Below are 22,957 nucleotides of genomic sequence, written 5' to 3'. Positions count from 1 at the left end.
CTAAATGCACGCAGCGTGTGGAAGACACACCCCTGACCCGGCCGCTGATGTTAGCCAACAGACAGTGCAGACACCCGAGGCCATCCGACACTTTTATTGTTATGGTCTCCGTAAGCTCCCTTCAAACGCATCAACGGTCCCAAGATAGGCCGTCGTTGGTTCGTTTCTCTAAGATTTGAATTCTTGATGAGATGGTGGCACTGCAACCGACTTCTACAGGGTTATGCTGGATGACGCCGGGCCAGTCCGCTCGTTCGTCCATCTTTGTATGCACTGCATTGCTATGCTGCGGTTCCATCGTCTGTGGTAGTCTCACTCCCTGTCGTGCCACATTGCAAGTAGTGAAGGTAGTGTCAGGCAGTGGAGGTTGAAAGTATGTCCAGCATCGTTGATTGGTGATGTGCTGGCCTCCAGACTACGAATGAACATTCTGGGTCGTGCAGCAGACGGCTTTGACGCAGAGGAGAGACGAGCACGTGGGTAGGTTCGTCCTTGTTGCTTAATACTTCGAGAGGTATGGTCCGACGCAGTTCGACGCAACAAAACGGAGGAGATGCATCAATTGCGAGACTGCGCAATAATGGAATCTTTGGCGCAGGTCGGTAAGCGAAGAGCTTCCCATTGAGCTGTCGTCCCTTGGATATAGCGGGTCCAAAATCTCTGCGTGACCCATTGACTCTCAATAGATGTATAGAAGCATTGCTCTTCTTGGAGTTGAGCCATCTTTGCCTCGCACGGCCGAGACTTGATTCTGGTAATAACCAGGTTGTTGAGCCGGAAGCGACGAGTGCGGAGAAGCGAAATCGGCCAGACCCCCTGATCAGATCTGTAGCAAGATAGGCAGTCCTTGAGCGATTGACCCATCAATTGACCAAGGTAACGAAGCATCTCGGGGGTCCATTATGACATGCCCTGCCGGGCCCTGGCCTTAGCGGCAGCGATCGTATCATCGAAAGTGCTGGGCGTATCTGATCTTGGTCTGCTGACAGTGCCCGTACCCATGAGTGCCATGGCATTCCCCTATATCAAGTTGTGGGTCGAATATGGAAAGCAAAGGGCGGTCAATGGATGGATGATTGAATGTGAGGCCAATTGATTGAGGGATCTGGAAAACTGCAGTCCCTAGTGACGATGTGGATGTTTGCAGGTTTGGAAGAAAGGGCTTGGATGCGAGCCCAACGAACCCAACGCCCACAGAATTATAATTCGGGACCCAATCGCCAGAGGAGGGCTGGATTCGGAGGTCATCGTACATGAGACGAGATGCGCTAAGAGAAGCAGCATGGGGAAGAGTTCGTGAAGGAGGGCGGGCTCGGGCTGCAGCTGAGTTGTCGTTCTGGGTCCCGCGGTCCCGGTCTCAGCTCGCCTTGACGCTGTCTGTGGATGAGATGATTTTGGGGTGAGGTGTGCACAGAAAAAGGGATGAAGTGACGATGATGGAAGAAGGATAGACGTCAAAGTGTTGTACTCCCTGCCTTGGCGAGAAGCCAGGGACTATGGAAGGTTCACGACGCACCTGAACCAACACCACCTGGAAGGCATGGAATTCCATCCTAACTCGGCACGTTTGCCAACGAGAGGGGAAGCCCCCTTAACTTCTAGGCCCCTAAAGTAAGTCTAGTCAGCTTCAAATCAACGGCGTTTAACGCCCAAGTGGAAATATCGGGACAGCCAGCGCATCAGAGTAGGGGAAGTCCCACCCGCCTCTTCCAGAAATGGCCAAGCTTCCCCGCCAGGCGTGCCCTCCCGCCTTAGTAGCGCAACCGTCCATCTTGAGTCTGGGAAGGTACCTACCTACCAATTGAGGAACCTACCTATCCTTCCTCAAGGCATGTCACCGTATGTACCTTCCCTTCCATCTACCTAAGCATCACATTTCAGGAACTTTGAGGAAAGAGCCAACTAGGTACCTTATCTCAGACAAGCAAAAGGGGCAAGAAAAATGGAAGTAAGCTTTCACTGATTGACAATGCTCATCTACCAAGTTGAGAAAGGTATCACCTTAAGGTAAGTGGGAAAGTGAGGTACAAAATACCTTACGTGCGTCTCCCGCCCGCATTGTTGGTGGGTTGTCACTCGGTCACAATATCAAGCGCCTTAGCGTCCGCTCATAGGCACTTTCCCGTCAGCCATTGACATTTTAGAGTCTTTACTATCACTGGCCACGTCTTTTTCTTCTCCCCATGAAATAAATACTCTCAATGTATGCACTCCCAGTGGCCTCGTTCCTTCAAGGGGCACATGCCTTATTCGTACCGTACGTACATACTTTGGAGTACTTTACGGTATCTGAAGAGCGCCACTAGAACTCCCGCTCCTTCACCCGGTATTTCTATTGGCACGGGAGCTTGACAAGGCCTCACCCGGTGCCCAGCCTCCCAGCCTCTCGTTAGAGTCGCAGCAAACCAGAAACACGACCTGGTGGGACCCAATATTGCCCTCGCAGCGGCCCTGCTCACTTTCACGCGCTTCTCCTGCATGCGCTTGCACTACTCTGGATATGGTACATTACAGCTCCTCTTTGCAGATTCGACTTCGTACCTTGCACAGTACCGTCCCGTGAAAGAGAGAGAAAAAGGAAAACCGCAAAAGACGCAACCGCTGAACGACCCCACGACCTTCATTGTGTCCACAGCAACCGTCAACGGTGCCCCTCCCCCTCTTCCTCTTCTCGAAAGCCCCCGGTCATCTTCTTGCCGCCCGATTTCCATACAAATCATCCAAAGTCCAACGTTCGCCTCATCTCACCAAGCCTGCGTACTCGCCAACCACCACCACCACCAACAACACTGCCGCCGCCCAGCAGCTCACGACGCACGTCCGGTCAACGCGAACCCAGCCATACATATCCAGACCCCGAGTTTAACGACATACGTCCACCCATCCAACATCCTCGTCAATCAATACATATTTCTCCCGCTCGCCTATCTATCCCTACGCCTACGTCGTCCTCCGTCATCCTACCCTTTCTGACGCTACTGTCCTATTTGTACTCCCTTAATCAGCCCAGCCGCGGAGCGATCAAACATAGCTCTCTTCCCGCAGGCTACACTGCCACCCCGCCTTGGCCCAAACGAATCACGTCGCTCGCCAAAGTCATCACCTTCATCGCTGTGGAAATAAGACGAAGCAAAGCATATGCAGACGTGCGGACGTGAGACGACTTATTGCCGCTCTTACTTGTACAACTGCCATCCAAAGTGAGCCCATCCGAGCTTATTCAGTGCTTCGGACTCGCCAAAACTCTCTTTCGAACAACCCCGGACGAAAAAAACACATGCGCCGCATCTAGCTTCTACCTACGGACACACGCACACCAAGTAATCATCGAAAGCCTCTTGATTCGGGGGTTTGAGATTCCTCCAAAGGCCCGTCCAGTACCGGCCAATCCCTCGACCCCCGCCACCGTCATTCTCGTCTGAACATGGTCATCTTCGCCCTTGCTTCTCTGCACGTTTCCATCCTATCTCGTCACAGCGTCTGATGTCCCATCTTGCCCACGGTTGCCTGCATCTACTCCGTCGCGCTCGAATTGCAACAATTTAACGTCCGCAAAAGACGCCCGCCGTCATTCTTGTCTCGCGTTCCCCGCGCCCGGACACATCCCAGCCGCTGCCAGCCCAATTTAGCTCCGACCTGGCACCAAGCCCGGTCAAAACCAGGCTGGAGGTTGACCGTCTTTCGCTTCAAGGCCCATCCTTGTCACCCGCTTGGTTCGCTTCCGGACCAGGTTTGCGGGACTATCCATAATTAACACCTCGTCCCCAGAACCACACCGCTTAGAGCCTCACCTCACACCGTCAGTGTCCTGATCGGCTCACCTTGACGACCTCCAAAGTCCAACCGAGTTGGCAAGCTGTACATCTTCCTCAACTTATCATGGCGCAACCCAACATGTCTTCTGCGGAACCGCCGCCTTCATCGGGCCATCAGTCCACCAGCTTTCTTCGTAAACTCTTCGGACGAAACAATGCGGCCCCGGCATCCGTCGGCCCGCTCCAGACCAAGGAGCCCGAGCCCGAACCCGAGGCTGACCCCGACTCCGATGACCAGCAAAGTACTGGCCTGGTGCGTCGAGTCTCGAGAAAAGTCGTGCCCGGACTTCCTCGCGTGCAGACCTTCAAACGCCAACAGTCGGAGCGTAGAAACAACCTCGCACCAGTTGAACCCTCACCGGCAGAGAGACGTGCTCTATCAGTGGACAGACGTGTGCAGTCGTCACGCGCGGCGTCACAGACACAATCCTTTCCCCGAGCTAGCGCACCGGACTTTTTCGAAAATGCATACGAGGTCCAGTCTGCCCCATCTGCCCCCGTCAGCCCTGTCGAGGAAAAGGCCGAAGTCAGTCTTGGTCAGATGGTATCCCAAGTTGCAGCAGAACCCACGACAGACGAATCACATGCGCAAGAGATTCAATCTAATTCGGACGCCCACTCAGTAACGACATCTCAATCTCACTACGAGGCTATGATTCATGATGAGCTCGAAAATGTTTGGATTCTCAACCTCAGCATGCACTTCCGGGATAAGTCCAAGAGAGAGAAGTTTTTCGTTACATACCGAGAGACTCCAACCCACTGGCGTAGAGTAACCATTTCTCTCGACTATCGCAACGCCCCGGACAACTCTCTCGAGATGGACTTGCTCCACACCAAATCTCAACGTGACAAAAGTTCCAAGATCTACGAAGCCATCAGAGATAGCCTGCAGGACATACAATTTTACCCATCAGTCACCAACCTGAAACTCCAAACCACGGAAGGTCGCCTTCATGTACATGTGGTTGAAGATGTCAATGTGAGTTGATGGGTCCCGAGGAAAATCAGTCAGTGCTAATATCCGACAGGAAATCATCCAGTACCCTACCTTCCGCCAAGTCCAACACTTGGGGTGTCGCAGGATAAGAGAAAAGGACATTGTCTTCGACTCTCACATGTCCGGCTTTGTCTACAAGGTGTCCGTAGGGGGGGAGGTACTCATCAAAAAGGAGATTCCCGGCCCCGACACTATTGACGAGTTCCTCTACGAGATCAACGCTCTGAACCGGCTCCGGTATTCAAGGAACATTATCCGGTTCTATGGTGTCGTGGTTGATGACGAAGATGAGCACGTCAAGGGACTGCTCATCAGCTACGCCGTTCATGGTGCGCTTATTGATGTTATTTATGATAACAAGCAGGACTCAGAGTTAGGTCTGCCCTGGCCGATTCGTGAGAAGTGGGCACGCCAAATCGTACAGGGCTTGGCAGATATTCACGAATCTGGCTTTGTGCAGGGCGATTTTACTCTCTCAAACATAGTCATTGACGATGACGATGATGCCAAAATTATTGACATTAACAGAAGGGGCTGTCCGGTGGGCTGGGAGCCTCCAGAAGCAACGCCTCTCATCGAAAGTAACCAGCGCATCTCCATGTACATCGGCGTCAAATCCGACCTTTATCAACTGGGCATGGTCTTGTGGGCATTGGCAGCACAGGATGATGAGCCCGAGGCCCAAGGACGACCGCTACAGCTCGGAGACGAATACATGGTTCCAGATTGGTATCGTCAAATCGTAGACATTTGCCTGAGCGAAGATCCACGCCTTCGGTTACAGGCCTCGTCTCTCATGTCCCTCTTTCCCGAGCCTGCGGATGGACACGACATGGCACCCCCGTCAATCTCGGTAGACGATGGCTATACCATGCAGGAATACTTCGTGGACAGCAACCACGGCTTTGCGAGGGTCAAGACCGTTCAGCCAGCTCACGACTGGTCGTACGTAAACCTGGGCCAACCTTACGTTGACGAACCGACAAGGGGCTTCTCACAGGACCCGTATTACTACACTAGAGGCCGCTCTCCCCCTAGCCCGCTGCCAAGTCATTATGGGCCTTGCGACTCGCCTAATATGGGACGTAATGTCTCCAGCTGGGCTGAAGCTAGAAATATTGCACCATCGTACAGCGACATTGGGGCAGACGAGGTTTATGATCAAAAGAGCGCAACACCGACAACAAGCAAGGACTCCGTCGTCACGCCCGAGCCATTGGAAGAGACAAGCAAGTCAGTCCGACAAAAGCTGGAAGCATTGCAGTGGACTCCCTTATCCAGCGATCTCGCTGCCCTCGATCGGGCTGAACTCGACCATACGCCAGGACAAGATGGCAAAAGGCTCATTGGAGAAGGATTAGTTAACACGTTGCGAAGTCACAAGTTGGACGCAGCGTATGCTACTGTCAATCCCGTTGAGACACGAACTAAAATGGCCAGTCCTATGACGATCAAGGATATCGAAACAGATGGGGAAAACGTGGAGGAAGAGGAGGTAAATGTGAGAGAATCTGAAGGTACGCAAGAGAGCTCTTCAAACGGAATAGGAACAGCAGGGCAATCAGCGCCCGGACAGACGGGGGAAACAGAACCCGAAGAACTGAACAGAAATGGGCAACAAAATGTCACGACAGCGGACTCGACAGAAAAGGGGCCAGCTATTGACGACCTGACAGTCGCTAAAACTGTGTTCGAAACCGATGCCGCTCAGACGGCCGAACCAGGGCTCGAATCTACGACACAAGAGGCGGCAACGGCGGAGCCACTCACTACTACTCAGGTACCCTCTACAGCTGGTCCTACGGTAGCTCAAGGGGCAGATACGCCAGAACTCAAAGGGGTTGGCGCGGCACATATCAATACTGACGAGCTAACGATGCGAGAGAAGACATCCCTTGATGATGACTTCGTAACGGCGACGACAGCAACGACAACAGATGCCCAGAAATGATATGATGTAAGACTAGGAGTGGGGGAAAACTGAAGGCGATTTTGCATAGGCGCATGTTGATTGTCTAGGCATAGGAAGGCGCCGTTTCTACTTTTCTGTTTCTTGACGGTGATGCTGCCGGCATACGAATCGAGTTGGTGGTCACAACGTTTTTTTGGTTTTTTTTGCGGCATAGCCTTGGTGTAGAGGTCCGGGGAACACTGTACGTGAAATAGAAGACGACATTGGGTCAACCTCGATCCTCACCACGACTCGGGACGTGAATCGACTTGCATTGTGGGATATCGTGAAATCGAAAGTAGAGCTCTGGCTTTGAACACCATAGTTGGACGAGAAACGTAATCATGTATGCGTAAAGGACTTTGCAGCTCAAGTGAATGGTTTGTCCAAAGTGAGGACCCCAGTGACAAGATGGATCGCCCATCTTTCCTATCAGTTGTATCAGCCACATACAAGCGGTCAGTTGTTTTATTCACTCATGGGTGATTGCCGTTGATGGCTACTGTCTAGTTAGCTGTACGACGAGATCAATTGGGGTTCCGAAGTTATTCTAGGCACGGTAGTGCCTAGAAAAGCTCACCCTTTGCAAATATCTCTGTATGCAATTGCCCCTTATTAGTGTACACTAGGACATAGGTATTTCTTGGAGTGGCTCCTGTACCAGGACCCTTTAGCCCGCGCAGAGCTTACAACGAGACCAATAGTCAGTGTAAGTCATGTAATAAGATGTGGAGGTACTCCGTGAGCTCAAGGGGCTCAAGTGGGTGACAAAATCGATTTCCGGCCATACATCCTCAGAAATACCCTTTTCGCCTATACCACTACAACCACTATTTGATAGAATCAAAATTTCTACTCCGTATAGAGGTCACAATGAGGCCTTAGAAGCTATTTTTTTAAAAAAATATTATTTCCTAAGTTAGTGATGCTTGAATGATGTTGAAAAGGGGTGCTCGGATGTCCTGAGAGGAAATCGATTTTGTCACCCACTTGGGGCTTTCCGCGGTCGATTTGCCACTGCTTTGGCAGTCTTTTCAAGGGAAACCGGCCTAGATGCTAGTGTACGTTTGAGCAAAAAACGGCGAGTCTGGACTTTGGAAAGACCAGAGCGGTGTGTGAAAGTATGCTGATCCCCCTTTCCCGAGTTTTTGGAGTAAGTACGGCAAGGTAGGTGTGTGACAAGGGCGTCAAGCTGGGCAAGCTCGGGAAGGGAGCTTGGAGCTTGGGTCGCCTCACACAACTCAGGTGCGGCTAAGGATATTAAGGTACGGATAGAGAGCTCTGGGCAGCAGCGGCTGCAAAAAGGATGGGATGAGAAAGAAGAGTGCCAGCAGCCAAAGTGCATCTCTCTGCTCCTGTGGTGATGACGGGGATTGGCAGGGCGGATCGGGTGTGGCGTCGGCCAAGTGCGAGAGGGCGCGCCTCGCCAGATCGGGTTAGCATAGAAATCTTCCAGAATAAGTCAGCCCAACCAGCTGAAGATTGGAAGACAGTGCCCTGGAGTCCCTTTACGATTGTACACTGCAAATGACCGTCGTGGGCCTTGAATGTTCAAGTGTATGATGGTGAGAAACCACGTGACCCTTGCCACCGCTGTAGAGGGAGCATCGAGAATGTGCATGGCCAGAAGATTGTTCGCCAAATAATCACGGGCAGACAACCTCGGGACGATAGCGAGGCAAAGATAACTTTCATCCCTGTTGTGTCCTGCAGCACTGGGGCGGAGGATTGCGGGGCAGGGTCCTGTTTCTGTTGGGGATGGGCCGGGATGCCGGAGTGGGATGAGCGGATGTCGTCTTTCTCTTTAACAAGATCACCGGGGAACGCGAAATCAAGGGCCGGACTGGGTGTGTCGCATATGGACCTGGGAGCTGGAGTTGCCGAGGATACTTTTGGCACACCGAAAAGGAGCTGGCTCGTGGGTGTCATCGGTGTTCTCTTGCCGCTGACCGAGAATGTTCGAGAGAGTGACCATGGAGGAAAGTGGGTGAGGCAGTTGGCGTAATCCTGAGTTGGGCGATGTGATCGCCTCGGCGATAAGGAATGGAAAAGAGACAAGGCCAGCCCCTGTCGATGGGGGAGCCTTACCACAGGAAAGCTCGGGGGCGACGAGAGACTTCCGTCATTGAATGGAGCTCTGGTGGGGAACATGTTGAGGGCGAACGTGGATTGCACAAGCCACCGCCACTGTTGATTATTCCCTTTTTTTGGTGGTTCTATCTTCCGAGCCTTTCTGCTGCTTCGGCATGTAAGTTTCTGCGCATGATCCAACGGGGGCGCAATAGTGAACAGAGAGTTGGACTGTTGGAGACATGCTCATCAACCAGTTGGTATGATAACCAGCCAATTCAGAGCTTGCGACTGGTGAGTGTTTCTCAAAAGTAACAAAAGTAAGTGATGCGCTCCGGTCTGAGAAGTGGTCGTTGCCTGTAATCGCCTGAAGGGCGGTAAAGAGCTATTGATGAGATGTGCTAATCGGCAGTGTGATGGGCAGCTGCAGGTACAAAGTTACAGCCGCAAGTACGGTGAGACAGAAACTACGGAGCCAAGGGAACGTGAAAGTCCAAGGACCCAAAGGCTCACGGCGCTCGATGATGGTCGAAACGTCTTTCGATTGCGTCGTAACTCGCCTAGGAGCCGAGCGCCGACAGTGATGTACGAGACTTTGCCACCGTCATGGGGATCTGGGGACAGCGTCGGAATAAGAAGCGATCCTCAGTCTGGGAATGATGATCGAGCCAACATGGTTGATGCGAAGTATGAACATGTCTGGTGCGATTTCTGAGAGAATGGCAGGTCTTCATTTCAGCCCTGGAGACACATTGGAGTCGTGGGATCTGGAGGTAGAATGTGGAGCTGACTTCCTAATGGAGAATGGTCAATTCCAGCCGCCCATCCGCCCCGCCCCAGCGGCGGCCACATGGCAGGGGCAGCCCCCTGCTTCCGCCAATGAACGGGCCGTCATATTGAAAAGCGTTGGGGAACTTGTTGGGAGCCGGGACATTTTTTTCGGACCACATCTCGTGCGTGCTTACCAGCCCAGTCGCCCATTGCAGATTGACAACCTCAAGGCACTTTACGGCATGGTGAACAAACCCCAGAGCTTGCGGGACAGACAGGGTGTCGTAAAAAGCCAACGGAAAGTGTGACCTGATCTGGGGCCTTTCATCGTCCTATCCTCGGCTGTGCGGAGTGTTCCTATGCGTTGGCAGGCTCCGAATTTGCTTCTGATTATCGACTGTCGGGCTGTTCATGGCATGTTTCTTCCTGTTCGCGTCGATATTGATGACATTGGATCGGTTTTTGTTGGTCCATGGTTCAATTCGAAGGGCTCCTCTGCGGGATCTTAATAGGAGTTGAATCTTTCCAAGCTTCAATCCCAACGAAGAAAGGTACGTCTTTGATGGATGAAGATGTTCAGCAAGTGGGCGTGAGGTTAGGATGTAAGTTGTTGGATGCCCAAAAGTCAGACCAGAGGCGGACAGACTGAGAAATTGCATGAATTCAAGTGTCCAAGTCTCGAGGTCTCTGAATCACAAGGCAGTCGTAACGCACACCGATCATTCATCGCTTACAATTTGCAGACTCGCAGAGTACCGAAGTGTAACTGGGTGGTTCGTATGCCGATTTGGTAATCATTGGGTGTAGCTACTACCCAAAGTCAAGAAAAATACCTGCTTATGCTGCTTATGCATGGCTATTTACTGTGATAGATGTGAGGCAAGGAGAAGGTCACTTCCTATTCTGGTCGGTTTGCAACACACACACTCATTGGTGCACCTGCAAGGGGGACATGGACTTTGCCCATCCCCAGGTTAGAAGTGAGGTACCTTTCACCTTCCGGCTTGTGGCAGGAAGGAGGCAATGGGGGAAAGTACATTTCTCTCGTTCCTGCCCTGTCAACCTGATGTTTTTGCATCGTCGAGAAGCGCAGCCTGCTGGTACCTTCTCCGCAAGGTGTTTGAAGGGAATGGAAGGTACGAAGTACTGATTAGAGCCCTCAGTGTTCCCGCCATTCGGATACACGCGTCGCCCGGTACCTCTCGGGAAGGAGGCAGGACAACGAATCCTGTGGGCGGGTCTCGCGAGGAAGCTTCTTCTTCCCCCTTCCCATCTGCCCATTTTCCGCCTGGAAATCCCGGGCCCAGATCGAGAGGGTCCCGCCCTTTCCTCCCATCCAGCGGTGCGGCGTGCCAGCAACGAGGGCAAAAAAAAAAGTCAAGTCAAGTCTAACCCCACGGCCCACGAAACCCATCTGTCTTTGCATTTTTTCGGCTGATTGTGACTTGACCTGGGTCTAAACTAACTGATCTGATTCACTGACCCCCCTCCCCACCACCATCCCACCCTTTCCACTCTCTCGTTTGCTGGGATTTTGAACCTGGTGGGTGGCGGACACCTCGCCCAAAGGTACCCCGGCCTCCGTACCTGTTCCCTCCTTACTGGGGCCCTTTCAATCTATCCTTTTCCCTTTATATAATTCACAACTCTTCACCCACCCCTTCCACTCTGTTATTCCTCCTTCAGACCTCTTCTTCCCTCGAGAGTCCACTACCCACTTGGACTTCTGATCAGCAAGTCTGATTGCAAACGTTGCTTCTTCACCAAGCATCGTTGGAGTTGTCTACCAAGAGACATCTCGGATTACTCGTTTTCCGATCACAACCTACGATCCCCAGATTCGTAGCCTATTGGCTCCGTTCCTCAAGATGTCGGCGACGACTTCATCTTCCGACGCCAAGGTCACCAAGGCCGAGAACTTCCCCGATGGAACTTCCGACTACGTTCCTACCCGTGCCAAGGCCTACGATATCAAGAAGCCTCACATGTACGTTCACAGCTTCCTCAATAAAACCAATATGACATGGCCACTAACGTGTAGAATAGCTCAACTCAGCCTATTACCGCGAGCAATTGGTACAAGCACGTCAACTGGCTCAACACGACTTTTATTTTGATTGTCCCCTTGATTGGATTCATCTGCTCCTACTGGATTCCTCTTACATGGAAGACTGCTGTCTTCGCCGTTATCTACTACTTCAACACCGGTCTCGGTATCACCGCTGGCTACCACCGTCTGTGGGCTCACCGTTCCTACAAAGCCAGCCTCCCTCTCAGAATCTACCTCGCCGCTGTCGGCGCCGGTGCCGTTGAGGGTTCCATCCGATGGTGGTCTCACGGACACCGTGCCCACCACCGCTACACCGATACCGACAAGGACCCGTACTCCGTTCGTAAGGGCCTCCTGTACAGCCACATCGGTTGGATGGTCATGAAGCAGGATCCCAAGCGTATGGGTCGTACCGACATTTCCGATCTCAACGAGGACCCCGTCGTCATGTGGCAGCACGTTCACTTCATCAAGTGCGTCCTCGCCATGGGTGTCATCTTCCCCACGGTCTTCTGCGGTCTCGGCTGGGGTGACTGGCTCGGTGGCTACGTCTACGGCGGAATTCTCCGTATCTTCGTCGTTCAGCAGGCTACCTTCTGCGTCAACTCCCTGGCTCACTGGCTCGGTGACCAGCCCTTCGACGACCGCAACTCACCTCGTGACCACGTCATTACTGCCCTCGTCACCCTTGGTGAGGGATACCACAACTTCCACCACGAGTTCCCCTCCGACTACCGCAACGCCATTCAGTGGTGGCAGTACGACCCCACTAAGTGGTGCATTTGGACCTGGAAGCAGCTTGGCCTCGCCACCGATCTCAAGCAATTCCGCCAGAACGAGATCGAGAAGGGCCGTGTTCAGCAGTTGCAGAAGAAGCTCGACCAGAAGCGCGCGAAGCTCGACTGGGGTGTTCCCTTGGAGCAGCTACCTGTCATCGACTGGGACGACTTCAAGGCACAGGCCAAGAACGGCAGAGGTCTTGTTGCCATTGCCGGTGTCATTCACGACGTGACCGACTTCATTCAGGAACATCCCGGTGGCAAGGCTCTCATTTCTTCCGCACTCGGAAAGGATGCCACTGCCATCTTCAACGGTGGTGTCTACCTCCACTCGAACGCCGCCCACAACCTGCTCTCTACCATGCGTGTCGGTGTTCTCCGTGGAGGTTGTGAGGTTGAGATCTGGAAGCGTGCCCAGTACGAGAACAAGGACATGACCACCGTCACCGACTCAAGTGGCGAGCGCATTGTTCGTGCGGGAGATCAGCTCACTCGTGTTGCTGTCCCCGTTGCCAGCGCCGACGCTGCATGAACGAGATGATGGATGGGGCAATTTAATGACTTTTGGGAGGCTTTGGGAGGCTTGTTTAAAAACAAACAAATCGAGGCGGATGACGTGGGAGTGCTTCACTTTCACTTCAACAGATTGGTAGAGACGAGCTGGTCTTGGGTTGGCTCTGTTGAAACCATCGTCATCACGGTATAGCCAAGCCGTTGAAGGGTGACGCGCCTTCGACACTTCAGCTTCGACTGAAAATGAGAGCAATCGCCAACCTCACACTTATGGGACATTTTTAGGCGTTTGCGGGGCTAGGCATTGCAAGAAGGCGTTCACTATAACAGTAACGAGAAACTGTTTAGACTAGAAAAATGGAAAGCCCATCGAAAGGGCAAGAATGACAATAACAATAAGCTTCACTTCAACAAACCTTGTACTTGCCAATATCTGTGAATAACTGATCATTATAACTTGGTCTCTAGGGATAACCTTAAAATACTGCTAGGCCAGCTGGACCAAGACAGTTGTGTCGGTCATCACGCGGTGATTGCTCAGGGCTTAACTCATCCTCGCCATCTCTCTCCCCACGTTTGAAGAAGCTCATCAGCATTCTCCCATCTACACTAGCTGATACCATCCAGGTAAGCCAGGTACGTCTCCACGCTCTCATACAACCTGAAGCCTCAATCACATGCTTTTCTTTTGCCCCTGGTTCACTTCCTTATTTGTACGCTTCTCGTCATCTACCGAGCCGTCTTGCCCCCTTCTGACGGAATCTGGCGGGGAGAGATGCTCCACACGGCCGATAAGGTGCCGTAGCTGGCGCCCAAGACCAAAAGGTAAGCAAGTCAACAAACAGCCTAACAGATCTCCCAGGTTGGGGCGGAGACCCGGACGAACGGCGCGGCCGCCGCGCGGTGGGGGGGGGGGGGGCGCGGCGCTCACAATGCTGTCTGTCTGCGCTCAATGCTCACTCACCTGCCAACTGCCCATATAACCGCCTGACTATCCGTGTCTCACACGGGCACGAGCCCAAGGCGACTAAGGTAGCGGTCCGCCGCAAAAGCGACACTCACACCAGTACCTACCTACTACACTACAACCTTACCTACTCACACCCTCAACAAAAAAAAAAAATCCTTGAGCTCGGGAGATACCACGAAAAAAAGGTCAATATACTACTCCACACAACAAAGGCTTTGGTCATTTCATGCGGGACCATCTCACCGCAGAGCATGTCCACCCGCCCAAACTCCCAAGTCACGAACAGGCGAAACGAACCGCATGACGTTTACAGTATACTGCGTACTCGCTATAGCTTGGATGTTTACCTCGGGTTGGGGAGGGGGGGGGCTATTCAACAATGACATGCTCTAGAACAGGGATGCCCCCCCCTCTTGCTCTTCCCAGATACATTTAGCAGCTCTGTACAATGACTTGCATGGCTGTTCAACAACTAGCTACTTTTCGGGGACCAACGTAGGACCATAAATATACGCCTAGGGTCCTCGAGCAATCACATGTGAAAGTACCTAGGGACAGGATGTTTCTTGTCCCTCCATGCTACGGAGTCTCTGTTGCAAAGTTGTACCAATCATTTATCCTCGACTATCCGAAGGGCGTTGCCTTTTGCAAGAGCAAGACGCCTACGTACGTCTAATGCAATTCTAGTCTGACACACGTTGACATAACCATGACCAAATCATGGAAGAACGATTCGATGCCTCTTTCCCAACTCCCCCTACCTCCTCTCAAACGACCTCGTCTCCGTTGCTCTCATCATCGAATAGAAGACCTTGAAGCAGTGGTATCGATCGCATTGTCACGCCGTTAACGCGTGAAAGGTGAGATTGCCTCCCCCGTCCTAACACCGAAATCGCAGCCACCGAATAAGATTGTCGTGAGCTCATTCGTAAGGGGCCGTTAAAATGAAAAAAGAAAGAAAACCGTTGAAGCCTTCGCTTCGCCCCACTCCATTGCTGGATTCCTGCCTCCCTATACTCCCAAACGCCACGATAATATGCTTGCGCAAGCCGAAAATTCCACATCGCCGATTTGATCGAGGCTTATTTGAAAAGACTTCGCAGATCCAGCAGTCTCTGCCGGGCCGCTTCGCTCTTGTCAAAAACCCTCTCCTTTCTGTCCATGCTGAGACTAGCCAGCTTGTTCTTCTTCTCCTGCAGTTCGAGCATCTTCTCCTCGAAACTGTTTCTCATGATGTAGCGAACTGTTCGAACCGGTCGCTTCTGCCCAAGACGGTGAACACGGTCGATAGCTTGGGCCTCGGCCGCAGGGTTGTACTGAGGCTCCATAACATAGACGTTGTTACCTGCTGTCAGGTTCAGGCCAAGACCACCAGCAGTGATCGACACTAGGATCACGTGGACTGAGTGGTCTTCCCGGAAACTGTCCATCGCCTGCGTTCGAGCGATACGCGTCATGCTGCCATCCAGCCTAACGTACTTCACACCGACATTGTCAAGAGCCATCTGAATCAAGTCAAGGTGGGAGGTCCATGTGGAGAACACCACCGACTTGTACGGCGGCTCATCGGGGTTCGCATCGGTGTCAGCCTTTGACTTGAGCAGATCCTCGACCAGCGCCCTCGTCTTCGTGTGCGGGCCCGTGTATTTTCCAAAGCTCTTGCGGCCGTTCGTTGCAGTCTTCTCCTTCGCAGGACCCTCGTGCTCTACCTTCAGTCGAGATCGACGAATGTCCACGTAGGCAGGCTTGATCACGGTGGAACAGATAGGGCAAGGCCCCAGAGCCTGGCCGGGAGGGAGCAGTCGTCTAGCCTGTTCCTTAACACCCTTAATGCAGGAACCGCAGATGATGTGGAAGCAAGGCGTCATGTAACCGAGAATGTCCTCCTGTCCCTCGGACTCGATGCTAGCGTCGTCGTTGGCTCCTAGCTTCTTCGAGCAGGCGCTGCAAGCATCCGTGTTCGTCTCCTGCATGAGTTCAAACATCTCGTATGCTTTACGATCAGAAAGGCCGGGCTTCTTGTCCTCATCGTCGCTGTCAAGGTCAATAGCCATGTCAGCAGTCATGCCCTGCAAGGCCTCTAAATCTTCCTGATTCAAGAGATCCTTGCCGTGGGCACAAAGGAGTCGAAGCCGGAGAATGGATCGAAGGATATGGATGTAGGTATGACCACCCAATGCCTTCTGTACGCCGTTACCCGAAAGCACCTTGACGCGATCTTGAGCATTCTTCTCGAAGAGATTATAAACCTCGCGCTCCTCTTCCGTGAAGTCGAGCTTGACAATGTGGTCGCTTCGGGGCGGAAGGTTGATCTTGTCCTTCAACCGGCGGAGTGTGACACTGTCAACAAGCACGCGGAGTTTCGGAACAATCTCCGTGTCACAGGCCTTGAAGGGGTCCACGATGAACCGGTTGAACTTGTTGCGGTCATCGAATGGCTTCAGCCGGACAAACTGAAGGAGAGCGGCCAAGTCTTCGAGTCGATTCTGGACGGGCGTACCAGTCACAGCCCAACGACGGGCGGCCTGAAGACGAACAATGGCCTTGAACTGCAGAGTCGCGACTTCGCGAATCATGTGCGCCTCGTCCAGCACGATTCGGAACCAACCAATCTCCTCGAGGGGATATTTGCCAGACTTTCGCTTGCTGCGAGCGCCTAGCTCACTAGAGACAGAGCCGTAAGTGGTGATGACCAAGTCAAACTCGGCCAATTTCTCGACATCTTTGATTCTATTCGAACCGTGATAGATATAGTAGCTTATCTCTCCCGGCGCAATGTGCTGCTTGATCTGCTCTTCCCAATTCGTGACCGTACTCAGGGGACACACGAGCAATGTAGCCTTGGCATTCATTGCGATGCCTGTCAGAGGCAAGGAGCTCGAAGCTGTTGCCTTCCCTCCAGCTTTCTGGGGTGGCATCTCGGGCTGGACTGGTGTGCGACCTGCCCATTCCTTAGCCTGATCCAGCGAGCTGGCAACGAGCGAGAGAATACTAAGGGTCTTCCCCAAGCCCATCATGTCGGCGAGCAATCCACCGTGGGTGTCTGCGGGAAGAGTCCGCTCTTGGTGGCCAGTGATGACGTTGTAGTAGAACTTCTGTCCAGTGGGCCCAATTTTGAGCTGCCACATGGATCCCTTCACTCGTTCCTCAGCCGTCGACTCCTTTTCTCTCGCAGTCATGAAGTAGAGACCTTGCTTCTGATGCTTCAGTAACTCCGTGGTGACGATAGGAGCCGGGTCCATTTCAGGAAGCTCATCGGTCTTTCCCATGGAGTCGAAGACGCCCATCACATCCGATCTGATCTCTTCGACAGTGCGGGGAGTGGGGTTGGTGTAGTAGGTAGACGAGGAATGATTGTTGTACTGAGCGAGAGCTCCGGCCAGGTTTCTGGCACCAGGCGCTGGGTTAGGCTTGTTGTCGGTATGAACATTCTCATACCTAACGCCTTTGTCGACTCTATTAGGATGGCGCAGAACAATCTTGAATCTCTCAAAGTGCTTGCCGACAGCCTTGACAAATCTGTACTGGCCGTACAGTGTCATTTCCACGGGGTAGGATCTCGAGATCGCCTGGCCCGGATGCTCATCCGCTTGCTTTCTACGCGCAGGAATCTTGCAGTCCGTTCGGAGGCGTACGTTGGAGTCCAGCAGGGGAACAAGAGCATTGGCTGTATTGGCATCCACATTTCCGATGATGTCGCGCGTGTAGTCGTAGGCCTGGATCTTCTTGGTCGAGTCTCCGATGATTCGTTTCAAAACGATCTTAACTGGTGGCATGAAGTCGGCTCCGAAGATGCTCTGCGTGCCCGGTTTGGCGGAAGGTACCTTGTGGCAGTCAAGGAACCCGGTGAGCATGCCATAGCAGACCTCCTCGGTTGCAGGGTCCTCCACCATGACCACATCGTCGCCCTCCTCAGTCAAGTCCACAGTCTGGGTAGAAACCTTGGAATTCTCCTTCTTGCCTTCGTCTTGCTTTTCCTTCACATACGCACCGAGCATTCCGCTACCGGCAGGCCCCATTCTCTTCTTGTTATCGACGTCGGACTCGGGGTCGGGGGTATCAACCTTTCGCCGCTTAGGCAGGGGCGCCGCAGCGCGATCTTGGACGTCGTTCATTCTCTCGATCATGTTGGCCATTCCGTATGGTGAAATGCCGCCGTCGTGAACAGGAGTTGAAGCGCGCGAGGTGATGCTAGGTGTCAGAGACTCGCTAGTCGTGTCGTTGGGACTCGCGAACTGGAAGACAACAGGATTGTTGGCGGTATTTTGAATTCCTGGCGTAGATCGATTCGACAAGTGCTGAGGTTTGGGTGAGTTGCGCCTCGAGACAGCGTTTGAAACGGCGTAGGATCGAGGGTTTAGTAATGCTTGCGCATTCCACGACTGCGTTTGAGGCTGGGCGTTGATGTAATTTGCTCGGCCTTTTTGTGGGAAAGGTTGTAAGTATTTGAAAACCACAAAATAATGGGCAAAGAGAGGTTGTGATTGTGGCAGAGGTTGGCAGAGGGAAAGAGCAGTCGACCTAGGGCTTGGAGGGGTAGGAAGGCGGTCCATGGCGGGGCTCACTCACCATTTGGCCCGTTTGGCGATGCCATGACTGCGTTTCGATACTGGCGTCTAGTTTGTTATTGTCGTTGTTGTTGTTGTTGTTGTTGTTGTTGCTGTTGTCGTGAGGAAGGTGCTGTTGCTTGCACACGGGTGAAGGGCTTCAGTAGAGCAGTCTGAGAGAGGTGGTTGCGATCATCACAAACGAGAGCGAGATGTGGAGTCGTTGTTTGATATTGGCGTGACAATGAACAGTGGTATTGTAGATAAGTCGACCCCAAATCCAGGAAATATGTGAAAGAAGTGGCAGAAGCAGTAATGCTCCGAATAACGAGTGTCGCTCAAGGGGCATAGATTGAAGGCAGCGATGATGCAGATGGTGAGAGGTGAGGAGAGGAAGGCGCAAGGCTATATCGAGTCTAAGATGAGTTGGTCCGGGGGGTGGTGAGAGTGTGATATTAGAAGAGTCACTTCCACAATAGTAAGTCGTCGAGTGAGTCGAGTCCACTTGAAGTGAGGTAAGGTACTTCGTACTTTGGGCAGGCTCAGCCGGATTCTAGAAACACAAAAGAGAGCCCAGGCGGAGGAGGTGGATGGCGCGAGAAGTCGGGGAAAGAAGGAGGCCAAAGGTCGAGTCAAGTCCGACGCCTATTCACAAGTGTCGTTTGTTCCATGTCATTGTTCTTGCCTCCTCATCAGATTCGTGGCGGTTGAAGAAGTTCTTTGCAGGAGGGGCGGCGCAAGGCGAAATGAAGAGAGCACTTCAAACGAAAAGAACCAATACAACACCCCGGGCGACGGATGGAAGTGCAGGCTGAAGGAGGAGAACAAGATAGAAAAAGAACCCAGGTCGCGGTAAGGTGGTGGTAGGCTGGTAGTAGTGAGTGAAGGTAGTGGTGGTGGTGGTGGTCGTGGAGGTAGGAAAAAAAAGTGAAGGTAGGCGCGGCACATGGAATGTGGTGCAGCAGTTGGCTGCAGCCTTCTTGCAGCTGAGGTCACTCCCTGAGTTCCCTCCGCCTCTCGCAGCGGGGCAGCTGCAGTGGAGACCCGTTGATTCCCGATTTCCGATTAGCTACCTGGAAAGTTCGCACCCTCACGTGGCCACCCTTTACCATCTGAGCGCCCCACTTTCTCCCATCTCAGCCCAAGCCTTTTCCACCCTCTTCCTACCCTCTCCTACCTACTAGGTACCTCACCTACCCTCTCTTACACCTCTTAGGTCCTAGGTACTCCTCGACAGGGCCTCCGAGTGGTTCCCCAGAGGCAGCCTGTGAAAGAGTGGATGATCACTTGACCAAACAACTTTTTTTTCTTTCTTTCTGGACATTTGTGTCTACCTTGCCTAGGTAGGTACCTAGTATCATTATGGATGTTCCTAATCAGGCATATCCTGTTTACCAAACCTGCCCGCCTTACCCATAGTGTCACTCGAATCTACCGGTGAGAATCATACATTTGACACTCTTCTTCGTATTCATCAACACCACCTGAGCCATCAGCGTCACCGCTTTCTCTCTCAGTCCGAGACCCGGCTGTTACTCAACTTTCAACCTCTGGATCTTTCGGCAGTGGTGCCTCGAGTGCGCCCCAAGATAATACGTCCCGGCCCATCTTTGACCTGAGTCTCTTACACGTGTACTCCCTACTCACTGATTCCAAGCTTTGCCCACCACCTCCAGTACAAGCCAATTTAGACTGCTCTCACCCCACTACCAGCCGGACGATGGGCCATAAGAGACTGGACTTCCACACCCATTCTTTTAACCCACCCAACCGGGTTGATCTCACCGTGGCCCTGGGTGCCTCGATGGTTGTCTTGTGTTGATCTGAGGTGTCCAAGACATTTCCTTCGGGGCTGGGTCTCATCGGCGTGCTTATAAACTTCGAACGACTAAATGACTAGAGCCAGCATACCAAGGATATTGTTTGGTAGCACACCGCATAATCCCATGTGAGCGGTTGCATGATTGGCGTTATACAGATGTTATTTTCTTCTCCTTCTCGTCCTTATTGAGACCGTTCCGGGCTTCCTTTCATGTTCGCGTGCTCCCAGATCAGCTGACAATCAGACTTGAACCGATGTATCCACCTTCTTGTGTGCCTGCTCTCCAAGCAAAAGCCGAGGCAGCTGATCCTTCGGCTGGAACGTATCCTTGGCATGATGTGTTCGGCTCCGGCTCCGGGTCCTGTGTCGGCGTCGGGGTGGGGCCTGCTTGCGGTCAGGCGACCTTGACCGAGAGGGGCTCTGGCTCCGTCGACGCTCCAGCAGCACCACGCGGAGGAGACGCTTCCTCATGGGAGATACCTCCACCGTACTCGACATGCCGCCGCCGGCTCCGGCTCGCGAAGACGCTCTGGACGATACCGGCGTCGGCGAGGTTGATCGACGACGGGGTCGGCCCCGGAGCGTGCTGGACTCGCCCGTGCCGCCGTAGTGGGTGGCCTCTAGGTCACATCTCGTGAGGCTACGGTGCCTCTTGCGGCCGCGGAGAGCATCTGATTCGGGAGGGAAGGGGCTCGACGTTACCGAACGAAGCTTGGCAATCGTTTCAAGTTGGGACGTCATATTGATCCACCGAGAATTTGATCAAAAATTAGATGATGGGATGTTAGTGCGAACGTTTTGATGCAAGAAGTCACATATGGGAATGTAACCTGAGCTGCTGTGTAGGAAGAAACTGGGTGTGGGCAAAGGGTGGAGCGGGTTCAAGACTTGATAAAGAATTCCAACTACCAATGTCAAGGGACTAGGCCAGTAGAGGAGAGCAAATCACGAGGTGATGGAAAGATGTGCGGCGGGCGTAGCTGAGGATTTGACCTGATCGGGATCTCGCAACACACCGGGGAGGCTTGACGTATTTGACGTATGAAGATTATTCGGGTTAGACGGCGCGCTTCAATCGTCCAAACCCGCAAGCAAACGGTAATGGGAATCTGTCACTCTGCAAGGGGGGATTTGCCCAGGTTTGATCAGTCACCAAAGAAACTAACAAGACGCGGAGGATCAAGAAATTCGTTGGGATGGGATTGGTCGGGTCGTACAATCCTACCTACGCCATGCAAACGGAACCTTGGCCCGGAACGATCAAGTCAGAATCGAAAGGTCGGGTGATGAATCGAACCAATTCACGGAGGGGATGCCGTGTGGGTGGGGTCCATGGCTGTGACCCGAGAGTTTGGGGGAATTCTGGGGTGACAGCCGTGGCATTTCATTCGACTGAGGAGCATTACCTACTACCAGTAGCTTGGCCACTGGGCTAAGAAAGGTCGGTATCACTTTTGGGTGTGCAGTCGACGGCTTCTGTCCATCTTCCGCGGCATGTCTGGTTGCCTGCAAAGCCGTTAGCTAGTAAAGCGAAGATGGGTATTTGACAGTGTTGATCAGAATGCCATCCACCTGGCTCGATCAAGTTATCTAGGCTTGCCAAGCTAGCGAGTAGGCACATAATATCTAGTATGTCAACCATCTCGTGCGTGCTACTTAGTTAGGCCCCCCTTCGCCTTCCAGAGAAACCATCGACGAGCATCATCCCTCCTAGGTCTGTTGCGGCAAGTTCAATGTGGAGATGCCCAAAACTGCTGGCCGCCTGTGTCTCGCTTGAGAGTGACAGGCAAACGCTGGCACCGCCGCTCTCAGACTCAGGTCTCCCCATTTCATAGGCTTTGGCCAACGTTTGACAAGTGTCCGGCCTGGTATCAGCTGGCCTTCAACGGCACACGTTGGCTGACAGCAGTAGAGGATGAGGTGATCTGAAAGGCGTGAAAAGGTCTTTCTCGTAGTCCTATGCAGCTTTCTGATTCTTCAATATCTGATGAGTTATCTCTGCTAATCAAAAGAGTCTAGCAGCTTCCAAGCTAAGTTGCCTTGAAGGTACTTGATGTAAGATATTACCTAAGTCTATTTGAGTCGGGTAAACACTGCGTCCGTTCCGCTTACCCCAATCGCCGGCCCAAGCTCTAGCACGGGGAAGCTCGGAGGCAAGGGGCCGACTGCCCAGTGCTAAACCGCTAAGGACGCCTAGAACTGGCGACCTCGGTGCACCTCAGGCGCTCTAGAACCTTAAGCAACCTGAAGCTTTTGGGGCAGTAAGGTAAAGGTACATTTCAAAAGGTACCAGGGTGACAGCAGCGCCGGTTGCACCCCAATGACAGCATCGCGCTCCGCCGAAACCACGGATTCCTAACGACACATGCTCGACGACGCGACTCGCCGAGAAATTGCTCTGTGTCTACCACCACGACCACGAGCACCACCATAGCCCTACCATTCTACTTCCCTCTTTTGCTTCCATCGTCAACTTGCTGCCTGTTGTCTCCTTGAAGCCACCTTTGTTTCTGCAGTGCTATCTTTTTTTTCTTCTCCCTGTTGAGGGCTAGACTTCGTCGCTTCCTCCATCCTTAGGCCAAGATTCCGCATTCCCTTCCCTAGTACGATTATCGCATTCAAGCGGAGATACAGCCGATCAACCAGCACCCAAGCCTTCTCGATCGCGA

At 52.8% G+C, this 22,957-nt stretch overlaps 5 protein-coding genes across 5 annotated transcripts; 2 read left to right on the top strand and 3 right to left on the bottom strand.

Annotated features, from left to right (window-relative positions):
- Positions 1-3,879: 3,879 nt before the first annotated feature.
- On the top strand, positions 3,880-6,766 carry BDZ83DRAFT_569159 (kinase domain-containing protein; the record flags this gene model as incomplete). The annotated part of the gene is made up of 2 exons (XM_060504158.1): positions 3,880-4,797; positions 4,847-6,766. 2 exons carry the CDS (start codon positions 3,880-3,882, stop codon positions 6,764-6,766), a joined length of 2,838 nt encoding a protein of 945 aa, XP_060369201.1.
- A 1,448-nt stretch (positions 6,767-8,214) lies between these two features.
- BDZ83DRAFT_69133 (uncharacterized protein) lies at positions 8,215-9,204 on the bottom strand. Its single transcript, XM_060511315.1, has one exon. The coding sequence runs from the start codon at positions 8,915-8,917 to the stop codon at positions 8,318-8,320; it is 600 nt and encodes a 199-aa protein (XP_060369200.1). The 5' UTR covers positions 8,918-9,204; the 3' UTR covers positions 8,215-8,317.
- A 2,271-nt stretch (positions 9,205-11,475) lies between these two features.
- BDZ83DRAFT_716583 (cytochrome b5-like Heme/Steroid binding domain-containing protein) lies at positions 11,476-12,968 on the top strand (the record flags this gene model as incomplete). The annotated part of the gene is made up of 2 exons (XM_060511861.1): positions 11,476-11,594; positions 11,654-12,968. The coding sequence occupies 2 exons, from the start codon at positions 11,476-11,478 to the stop codon at positions 12,966-12,968; spliced, it is 1,434 nt and encodes a 477-aa protein (XP_060369199.1).
- Positions 12,969-15,001: 2,033 nt separating this feature from the next.
- Positions 15,002-18,513, bottom strand: BDZ83DRAFT_648132 (SNF2 family domain-containing protein; the record flags this gene model as incomplete). Its single annotated transcript, XM_060510153.1, has 2 exons — positions 15,002-18,339; positions 18,489-18,513. 2 exons carry the CDS (start codon positions 18,511-18,513, stop codon positions 15,002-15,004), a joined length of 3,363 nt encoding a protein of 1,120 aa, XP_060369198.1.
- Positions 18,514-20,528: 2,015 nt separating this feature from the next.
- Positions 20,529-21,029, bottom strand: BDZ83DRAFT_748591 (uncharacterized protein; the record flags this gene model as incomplete). The annotated part of the gene is made up of 1 exon (XM_060513638.1): positions 20,529-21,029. One exon carries the CDS (start codon positions 21,027-21,029, stop codon positions 20,529-20,531), a length of 501 nt encoding a protein of 166 aa, XP_060369197.1.
- Positions 21,030-22,957: the final 1,928 nt, after the last annotated feature.

Source organism: Colletotrichum acutatum, assembly GCF_030867785.1.
Source record: "Colletotrichum acutatum strain CBS 112980 chromosome Unknown BDZ83scaffold_13, whole genome shotgun sequence".
NCBI classification, from domain to species: Eukaryota; Fungi; Ascomycota; class Sordariomycetes; order Glomerellales; family Glomerellaceae; genus Colletotrichum; species Colletotrichum acutatum.
Note: the sequence above shows the minus strand (reverse complement) of the source record. Positions and strands in the feature narration are given on the sequence as shown.

Excerpts from the sequence above, each read along its gene's own strand:
- BDZ83DRAFT_69133 (XM_060511315.1), bottom strand. The coding sequence starts at position 8,917 with ATGTTCCCCACCAGAGCTCCATTCAATGACGGAAGTCTCTCGTCGCCC.